Source organism: Echeneis naucrates, chromosome 3, assembly GCF_900963305.1.
Source record: "Echeneis naucrates chromosome 3, fEcheNa1.1, whole genome shotgun sequence".
In the NCBI taxonomy this organism is placed as follows: Eukaryota; Metazoa; Chordata; class Actinopteri; order Carangiformes; family Echeneidae; genus Echeneis; species Echeneis naucrates.
Genome location: NC_042513.1, coordinates 17,623,256 through 17,633,750, shown reverse-complemented (window position 1 = coordinate 17,633,750; position 10,495 = coordinate 17,623,256). Strand labels below are relative to the sequence as shown.

At 40.3% G+C, this 10,495-nt stretch overlaps 1 protein-coding gene across 2 annotated transcripts; it reads left to right on the top strand.

The window, feature by feature from the left end:
* The first annotated feature begins 2,572 nt into the window (after window positions 1-2,572).
* dhcr7 (7-dehydrocholesterol reductase) lies at window positions 2,573-8,497 on the top strand. Of its 2 annotated transcripts, none has more exons than XM_029498425.1 (8): window positions 2,573-2,670; window positions 3,700-3,808; window positions 4,715-4,937; window positions 5,020-5,110; window positions 5,250-5,463; window positions 5,580-5,784; window positions 6,146-6,277; window positions 6,767-8,497. In XM_029498425.1, exons 2-8 carry the CDS (start codon window positions 3,702-3,704, stop codon window positions 7,229-7,231), a joined length of 1,437 nt encoding a protein of 478 aa, XP_029354285.1. In that variant the 5' UTR covers window positions 2,573-2,670; window positions 3,700-3,701; the 3' UTR covers window positions 7,232-8,497. The 2 variants fall into 2 exon arrangements, with proteins under 2 accessions (XP_029354285.1, XP_029354286.1); XM_029498426.1 differs by lacking the exon at window positions 2,573-2,670 and adding an exon at window positions 2,714-2,779.
* The last annotated feature ends 1,998 nt before the right edge of the window (window positions 8,498-10,495 follow it).

The following is a 10,495-nucleotide window of genomic DNA, read 5'->3' as shown; positions in this document are numbered from 1 at the left end:
CGTCCACAATAAACCTCTGCTGTCTCTTTAGCCACTTGTCAGTAACCTTGTCTTTTAAGAGACATAAAACCTAAAAAAAATCAGGAGGGGGCCGTTTCTGGTGCATTATATATTGTAAAAAAAAACTCTGATCTTTCAGTCATGTAACCAAAAACAGAAAGGCGAGGGAAAAGAAAAGCTAAAATGTGCACTGAATCATGAGCTGTATTTTTAATTTATTCAGCATTCAAGAGAAAAAAACTTTTAATATATGAATAAATAGACACTGTTCAGCGTGCTATATATCTATTTTTACACAAACACTCACACAAATGCCTTTTCTTTACAGGAATTGTAGTTATGTAATTTGTTGTGTTAAAACCTTTGTGTGAGACCACAAACTTGTATATTCTATCAATGACATACATCTTTATTTCGCATTACAACTTAGCAGCTGTATATTATGAGTGTATGCTGCGTTGAAGTGGCGGCAAGAAACCAAGACATCAGGAATGAGTTCCTGTTGTCATTTGAGGCACTGTGACTCACAAGAAGTGGCAATGTAATCTGAACCATCTACTTGGATCGCATAAAAATCATGAAGATTAGCAAAGCTCCTCATAATCAGCTCCCTGGGAACAGATGAGTGCATTTTTGCACCGAATTTAACAACGTAACTGAAAGTACCAACAACACCAAATGTACTCTGTGTCTCAATCATATTGTAAAGCAGCACTGTCTGCTGTTTGGCCTGGATACATCACACTGTCTGGATATGGCATAGCAACAAGGCATCTGATCAAAGAGTATAGAAGACGGGAACGGGAAAGGAGAAAGAAAATAAGGACTGTGGAGACAGACAGAGAAAACTGGTAGAAAACAACACCAGGGAATCGCAGAAGGAACTAGGACAGAGATAAATAGTAAAATTCTTGAAAGATAGAAAAAAAGAAAAAGGAGATTAAGAAGGCGCTCTCACCAATTGAAGCAGTGAGTTTACAGACATAGTGCTTTTGTCATTGTTAATTAAATATAAAACGTAACTATATATGTACTGTATATAATAAGCTTTTAGATCCACTGGATGAACAGCGGTCCAGGGTTTGGACAGCTAGCAGTGTTGGATTTTTGAATACTTTCAAAACGCGTCTGTTTGATGTTGATTACAAGAGGGGGATAATTTGATGGTGGAATGTGTAACTTGGCACAAAAGCCACAAGTAGTGAAGCAGGAATTTATCCCCACTCCCAAAAAAAAAAAAAAAAAAAAAAAAAAAAAAAATATATATATATATATATATATATATATATATATATATATCAGAGGCAGAGGTGCAAAGAAATTTGGGGATATAGATTTAGATCCTGCCTTTATAAAAAGGAAAAAAGAAAAAAGAGCACTGGCTGCAGACACGTGAGTTTATAAACGTCCAGAAATATCCCACAAGAGGACATGGATGTAGCTGGCTCAGGTCATCAGCCTCTTGATATTTACTGCTGATGAAAGCTGGCAGAAAATACTCAGCTCTTCCCAAGGGCCTTTTCGAACAAAAACAACAAAAAAAACTAATCTAAGCAGCAATAAGGTGTTAACTGAGAGAAGAACCTCTCTGTATATGTTTGCCCCACAGACTAACCAGAGTTGACCCATTATTGTATAGTATGGCCGAGTTGTGCTGGCGGTGGTGTGGGCTTGACGGCCTCAGTTTAAATGTCTTATTTTATGGGAGCACCTGTTTATGTCAAAGCTGAATACTACCATCTTCTGGTTAGTCTGTGTATGCATCTAGGACCACAGGGCCATGGACACCGCAGCAGAGCGCCAATCCCAACACTTTTACCCACCCTCTAATTATTGTTAATATCAACTGCACTGAGTAGTGTAGACTGAAAAAGTATCGGAAAACAATCAAACAATGACAAATAAATCATCAAAGGAGCACACCCAGAAATATTTATCCATGACAAACTTTACTGTCAACTAAATATGCCGTTTCATTCACACAACTCTAGAACTTGCTGAAGCAAAGTGAAACAACCACAATCTGGTGCACACTGACCTTTTTGTGCGTTCTGCTTTCCTTTGTGTCCTGGATCATGACTCTACAATTGTATGTTCCGGTTTTGGTGCCTAAAATTCCACATAATAATCATTTTTACATAATATTGTTTCAAGTAAACTGAAAGACTATGTAAATTTGCATTGATATGAATTAGAGTTTTTGCTTGCCCAGACACAAACCTCTGTGAAAGCCTTCTTTACTGCTTCTTTCAAATCCTCACTTCCAAACAGCAACAACACATCATTACAATTGAATAATTACAACTGATTTATAGGGAGACATCTTGAAAAAAAAAAAAAAAGACCAAATGTTGATTCTTTTTTTTACTATTATTATTGCATTTATCAGTGGGCTCAATCTGACATAAACCCCTATGACGAAAGGCTCCGGTGGCAGTGATGGACACACGAACGCATGTCAGGTGCTGGTGGCTCCAGTGAGGTGTATCCAATCAGAGGCCAAGATACGGCTCCCAGTTCCGCCTCCGCCTGGATGCTATTGGAGGAATTTTAAAACGTAGTGGCGTTATGGGCGGGGCTTACGGCAGCACGGTGGGTTTTGTCCAGAGGTTCCGTGACGTCCGGCCGCAGGAGGACGAATCTACCTGCTCCGTCACCGGCGACCCACGGGTGAGTCCGTCCCGTTAGTCACGGTTAGTCACGGTTAGTCGCGGTTAGTCGGACCTTCCTGCTTGTCCCCGGTCCCCTCCGTGTCCAGGACACAAAGAGGACACCGGTGGTGAGTTCACGGTCACTTGGCATCAGGAGGAAAACGCTCGTGGAAGAGGCGACTTGTGTGAAAATGGCATAAATACAACGCGTGGACAAAGAAAGACGAAATGTTTTTGCCTCTGTCAACGTTATGAAAAATACAAACACACACACGACATCAGGATGTGGGACAAGGACAAGGACAGGTTGGACCAACAGAGACATCCCAAACTATTTATTCAACAAATTGGTGCAGCTTAGTGATCCTCAAACTTTTCTCCGGTCATTTCCTCCTTTGAATAACTCCAATCTTCCCCCGTCGATCCAACAAGATGCTAAAGAAATACGCCAAGCTTCACATTTTTATTCCGGGACCATCACGTTGTAGCGTCCATTCTCTGACGTCCTGGGCCACAGCGGCCTTCCGCCTCTCTGCGAGAAAGTTTGTTTACTGTTCCGCTGAAATAACACGCCGATGTTAATCATTCTTCTTCCATACTTCGTCCCATAATGTCTTCATGCACTGATGACCTTGTGTGTGTGTTTTGTGTTGAATGTGGAGAAAGGCATTAATAAAAGGCAGACATGAAAAGGTTAATTTCATATCTCCACATATCTCCAGCTCCAGTGTGCTGACCTGGTATTTCCCTGCTCCAGAGAGGTGTGAGAATCTGTAAGAGAGAGATTTCAGAATAAAAAAACAAACAAACAAACAAAAAATATGTCAACTCGGTTGTAATTTGAACTATTTGTCAGTCAGTAGCTTGAGGTCCCTTTAAATTGCCTCATGTCATGGTGCTTAGATTGAAAATATTTCTAACTCAAGGACAACAATGTTAATGTTGCCATGACCTATTTCTTGTTCAGTGCTTTTGGTGTGTGCTGATGTCCAAAGTACAAGAAGCTCCTGCATATCTGATCTAACCTGATAACTTGACCCTTCACCAGAAATGAACAGTGCAGTGGCCATGGAGGCCACCAGGAGACGAACGCGGGCCGGTGCCGATGGGAAGACATCTAAGCAGATGGAGCAGACAGCGCAGTGGGGGAGAGCGTGGTGAGTTCTGTTATGTCACAGTTTTTTTTTTTTTTTTTAAAGAAAACCACAAAGTGTTTATCAAAAAGTAAAGCCTGACCAGTCTCATTGGGATTCATCTTTTGGGAACCAAAATTCCAAATGCAATATGCTGAGCCAATCCAAGAAAATATATATATCTGACATATTTGATCAAGAATAATGATGCAAACAACTGTGCAAAACAGCAATTCTTCCAGTTTGATGCCAGCAAACACTGTATTTCTTCTCTTGAGTACGTAAGATCTAAAAAAAAAAAAAAAAAAGATGATTATGTTTGTTTTTTTTTGTTGTTGTTATTGTTGGGTTTTTCCAAATCATTTAATTTTCTTGATGCCCCGCAGAGCATTTTCAAAGTATATGTGTGTGTTTTGTGTGTGTGTTTGATAACACTGTTGTCAGCCAAATTTGCGCCTTCCTGCTATGACAAGCCCCAGTGTCTGCCCTGGAAGAGTCTCACAACTAATAAAACAAAGGCAAAACACAGTGGAGTGCCATCTCTTATGTTTTTAGTAGCATTTTAGCTTTTTCTATCATGACAGTCAAAATGGTCTGTTGCTGAAACGGAAGTACAGACGCAGTCCTTACTTAGAACAACAATAAATATAATTTTACTCTAACAGTTATGAAGTTGATATTGATTGAACAGTGTAACTCCTATAGAGTAATGACACAATCGGTGCTTGTTCCCTATGAGAAAAATTTTCACTATTCAAATCTCTCTGCTGCTGAGAAATGTTTAGTTGTGAGATGCTGGAGGGGGAAAAGTTGCCCGTTTTTCACTGTAAATATAGACTTTTATTTGCATTCTAACTGAACCATCTTAAGTACAGGTAAAATACCCCATTCTCATACCACATCTGTTTGTGTGTCTAATTTTGTTCTCAGGGAGGTGGACTGGTTTTCCTTGATAAGTGTAATATGCCTCCTTTGCTTCGCCCCCTTCATCGTCTTCTACTTTGTAATGGCATGTGATCAGTACCAGTGCTCCATCAGCCAGCCTGTGTTGGACCTGTACCGAGGTGACACCACGCTGCTGTCCATCTGGTCCCGGGCACCCTCCTTTACCTGGTCAGCTGCCAAGATATATGCCATCTGGGTGGCCTTCCAGGTAAGAGCGTAGGAGAGGACAGTGGAGAGTCTTCAGGAAACAAGTTAAAACAAGTGAAACACCTCTTCTTTTTGTCTCTTAGGCGTTCCTGTACATGTGCATTCCTGATGCTCTCCATAGGTTGATTCCTGGCTATGTGGGTGGAGTGCAGGATGGAGCACGAACTCCCGCTGGTAATTAACATACACACCTATGTTCATCAGTCCGCCACAGTTGTGTGTATATATAAGAAATAGAGTAATTACACCAAATGTTTTAGAGCTAGTACTTTTTAAAATCCAGCTCTTCCTTCACTTTTTCCTCATTCCTTAGGCCTGATTAACAAGTATGAGATCAATGGGCTGCAGTGCTGGATCATTACTCACGCCCTGTGGTTTGCCAATGCCCACTATTTCCACTGGTTCTCTCCCACCATCATTTTCGACAACTGGATCCCTCTGATGTGGTGTGCCAACATACTGGGATATGCTGTTTCTACTTTTGCGTTCCTAAAGGCCTACCTTTTCCCCACCAACTCTGAGGACTGGTGAGTCAGACATACAGGCCAAGGTGACACGCAGCAGATCAGTCTTCTATATATGTGTCACCCTTGCAAAATGTTCCTGTTAAACTGGTTTGGAATTTTTTTTTATGATTCTGCAGCAAGTTCACAGGGAACATATTCTACAACTACATGATGGGCATTGAGTTCAACCCGCGCATTGGCAAGTGGTTTGACTTCAAGCTGTTCTTCAATGGCCGACCTGGCATCGTGGCCTGGACCCTAATCAATCTTTCCTACATGGCCAAGCAACAGGAACTGTACGGCCAAGTCACCAACTCCATGATTCTGGTTAATGTTCTGCAGGTAAGGTAGAATTTGGTTGGCTCCCTTTTAATGGACCCTTATCTGTACATTTGTAGGTTTTGCTGTTCTAATCTAATGCTGGTATTAACTGTGATTTGTATTTCAAGTCAGGAAATGGGTTGTACTGGGGTTAGTGTGAAGGAAAAAATAACAAAGGCAATAACAGTTGATGCTAGTGTTGTTTTCAATCACTGAGCAAAGAATCGGTTCGGTTTTTGCTTTGACTGGTGAGCCAACAGCTGTTAAAGTGTAAAGAGCATCTTCTACTACTACTTTTACTATGAAGAGCACGATAAGGTGCACAAGTATCCTTTCCATTAGTTTGGTGTTACAGAAAATCCACTTGTTTGTGTTTTTTCAGGGTATTTATGTTTTGGATTTCTTCTGGAATGAGGCATGGTACCTGAAAACCATTGATATCTGCCATGACCACTTTGGATGGTATCTAGGCTGGGGAGACTGTGTCTGGCTGCCATATCTCTACACACTACAGGTAACAAACAAGCTGCTTTAAAAAAAAAAAAAAAAAAAAAGTTTATTGCACATTTTTGTTGATTTACAAATGGTGAACAACAAAGAACAAGAGGGCACATACAAGAAACAATAATAATGATCAAAATAAAATTAATGAACATTTAATTAAAAAATAGCAATACTAACAGAAAAAGGGGAAAAGAGGACAAAGACTACATGTCCACATACCCAATGCAGCCATTTATGCTTAACAAACTATTCTTACTAAACATACACAGAGAATGTGGTCTCATTTAGTTATTAGTTGCACTTGGTGTAAATGTTTTAGGAAAAACGGCAGGTCACAATGCAAAACTAATTTTATAAATAAATAAAGAAATATTGTCTGACTTCAAGATTATCACAGCTTTGAAATTTGAGCATCTAAAGAATGTATATTTTAGAATTGAAATATACATTCAGATCGAAGAATCAACATGAAGTGTAAATAACTGCTTTTCCTCTCCAGGGTCTGTACCTGGTTTATCACCCAGTCCAGCTGTCTGATGCCCATGCTCTGGCTGTCCTTTCGCTTGGCCTTGTTGGGTACTACATCTTCCGCTCCACCAACCACCAGAAGGACCTGTTCCGCCGCACACAGGGCTCCTGCTCCATCTGGGGCCACAAGCCAACGTATATTGATTGCTCGTACCGCTCCGCTGATGGCAGCATGCACCACAGCAAGCTCATGACCTCAGGCTTCTGGGGCATGGCCCGACACTTTAACTACACCGGTGATCTGATGGGTTCTTTTGCCTACTGCGCCGCCTGCGGCTTTGGCCACATTCTGCCCTATTTCTACATTGTTTACATGACCATCCTGCTGGTCCATCGCTGTGTGCGTGATGAACATCGCTGCAGCAGCAAGTATGGTAAAGACTGGAGACGTTACACAGATGCTGTTCCTTACCGGCTGATACCTGCAGTGTTCTAGAGAAGAAGAGGGGAAGAGCAGTGTAAGAGGGGAGGGATGGTTAATAAGTACGAATAACAAAACATAAAAAGTACAAATGTGTAATTGGAGTGAAGTAGCAAGATAAACATCCCATGTGTGTGCACGTGAGTGGACACAACACTATACATACATTTTCCTATTCATATGAATGAGAAAGTGTGTCCAAACCTTTGACTAGTTGTGTGTCTGTGTGTGTGTGTGTGTGTATATATATATATATATATATATCGTAACAGCATGTCATGCTGCATGTACAGGTACAGCACAGTTTGTTGTTATATTTCTCTGCCTTAGTTAAGGCAGTTTTATACACCTCTCTGCTGATTAGCCTTTTTTAAGTATAATATGCAAAATGAGCTCATAAGACCAGGCATAATGTAAACCAGCCAAAGTCAAAATCAGGACCAGAAACTCTTCAGTAACTATACAAAGCTCTGACATTCCTAGATTGTTGGTTATTTAGAAACTGTTTAATTTGTGGGATTGAGAAAAAAAAAGTTAAGTTAACAAGCAAGTTTCTTGTGACTTTAGCACAAATAGTCCATTTGATGATACAACTATACACTCAGGTACCACATGAAAAGGTCTTTTCAGTATTTTGGTTTCATCAAATGGCTGATGCATTTTTTGTTCCATATTAATATGTTATTATTCTTGCACTGTCAAGTTTAAGAGCCCTATTGAATCTGTAGGATGTTGTCTCAGGGGACCTGAGTCGTGAATGTGCTTGTTAGGAGTCTCCATCTTAGGAAATGTACCTGCCTGAAAATACTGAGTTACAATGCCACCTACAACAGGACTCTGCTTTGTAATGTGAACACTGCCTTACACTTACGAGAAAAACCACAGAATGGCCTTGTAGCAGTAGGGCTTCAAAAAGCAGGAGGCTTGAAGCAGACGTTGGGTGCAAACCTACTGAGTGTTTATTTCACCACACAGGCGATTAAACACAACAAAGGCTGTTGCAGCCTTTTATTCAGGATCACTGGCAATGACCTCAGGCTACAACCCATTATAGGGACCTATAATGTTCCTCTTTTTGTGCAAACACCCTGGAGAGGAGACAAAGCAGAAGTGAGTAATTTAAACACACCTTTACCAATCACAACAGTCCAACAAAATTTAAACTCTTGTTACTCTACAATGAGAATCGGGCCATCTTTCAATCAACACTCCTCAGCCTGCTACACTGATCTGTAACACACATGATGCAGGAAATTAATTTGAATAAAATAATACAATTTGTCTTGGTTTGTGTTTTATTTATGTTACTGTTGTACAGTATGCTCAATTTAGCCTGCATGTTCAGGTAGAAAACAGCAGCAGAAAGTTTTACTGAGCCACTTGCAGACAACATGGTTTCAACCAGGGGTCTTAGTTACTCACAGTGGAGAATTCTTTTAGTGTGAGCTTTGTGGCTTGTGACTCTGTAGCCTACTTAAATACACAAGAAGCAATATAATACACAGAGGAGAAACTAAGAAAAGCATAATGGGTCTTCTTTAAAGTCCCAGTATTGTTGGATATTGTGTACATCACTCACACGGTCCTCTCGGTCTCTGGCTCAGCTCAACCAGCAGCTCAGTCATGTAAACTGGATTGATGCCATCTCTGCATTTGAGGTCTTGAGGTGCAACCTTAACAACACACAGGAAATCACCTGCTGTTACCTTTAAAATAGAGGAAACAAATAAGAGAGAATTATAGAGCTTTTTAGCTGATATTTAGCAGAAACTCCGGTGGCGCTCACCTGAGTCGTCTGGGAGCTGACACGGCAGTAGATCTGCAGAGCCTGCTGGTATACAGGTGTCACTGAAGGAAACAAAACATGCTGCAATAAATAGTCATCATTGAATTGACATTGTAGCAGCCTATTTTTGTTGGAGTCGACTGCTACAGTAACTGCCAGCCATTAATCGCCATTATCGCAACGCAACGCAGAAACTGTAGGCTGCTCCTATTATCAGGAATACAAAGGAAACTTAACAGGGCCATTATGAGTCCCCCGTTACACAGAGGCATTTTGGGACAGAACCTGGGTTGGGTTGGTTTGAGCCAAGTCCTGGTTTCTACTATAACCCAACCTGGTTATTAAAAGGATTTCTATTGTGTGGTTTCGTATTACCCAGAGGGGTTATTGCTCGACTAATTACCTTGACATTTACATTTACCAATCCTTTTACTATGAGTAAAGTTGTTGTTATGCACAAATACACAACATTCTGGTCTACTTATGTGAAGATGTTTGGAGTTTTGTTGATTTCCTGTTTTACTGTGAAATTACTTCCACTGTGTAAATTATATCAAATGCAGTCACCAGAGCATGTGGCATGTGGCATAAAATTACAGCAATGAGCTAGCACTTAAGATGACTGTTTTCTGCCTTTGTATACACTAAACCACATCTTTCCCAATCTGTCAACAACACATCACTCATTGCATTTGTAATTCATCAACTAAAGCCCAACTTTGAATTTCTCAATGCTAATTTAAATCTTTACCAACTGGTACCCTGTTTGAAAAGTCTGAATTGTCTAATTTCCAATAATATTTATTTAAAAAAATTGGTTTTTAAACGCAGTTTTATTCAGTCAAATATGACTACAAAAAATTACATACCTGATATCACATCATGAAGCACGGGTCAGTTTCCATCTTCTAGGGAGTATGTCATTGAAAGTAGCCAGTCTTTGGAAGCATTTTGTGCATCCAAGTAAAACTGCTGGAGCTCCTGTTAGGAATTTTAAAAACATACGAAACAATTTTGTTAGAGGAACAATGTTTGAAGAAAACCAAGCCAAGTTACTACAATTCTTTGTATAAGCGTTAGCAGCTAACGCTAGCCTTGTAGTATTCATAGAAATATGAGCTGAAGGTAACGCAAACTCTAAGTTCAATCTAGTGCTTCAGCAGTGCCTGCTGGTGTCATAATGTATGTTTGGTGACACTGCATCCTTCATGCATCCCCGTCCTCTATGAGCTAGTAGCCAATGTTGACACTATAATGTGGCTTAAGGTAGCCGTTTATACATACATAATGCTCAAAATACTTCTTAAGATGACTGACGTTTCCATTTTATCTTACTGATAAGACGGAGCTGCTAACAACATGCTAAAGCTAGCTGCTGAAAATGGCCCAGGAATATTTGAAGTGCAGAAGAAGCGAAATCAGCTTTCTAGCGTCCACAAGAAAAGAGCAACAGTAGCTGTAAAACTTTGTTCTGCAGTTATTTGTGTTTGTAA

Bases quoted from the DNA above. Each gene is read 5' to 3' on its own strand.
- dhcr7 (XM_029498425.1), top strand. From the start codon at position 3,702: ATGAACAGTGCAGTGGCCATGGAGGCCACCAGGAGACGAACGCGGGCC. The intron at 3,809-4,714 runs GTGAGTTCTGTT...TTTTGTTCTCAG, and splicing joins GCGCAGTGGGGGAGAGCGTG to GGAGGTGGACTGGTTTTCCT. The intron at 5,464-5,579 runs GTGAGTCAGACA...ATGATTCTGCAG, and splicing joins CCCACCAACTCTGAGGACTG to CAAGTTCACAGGGAACATAT.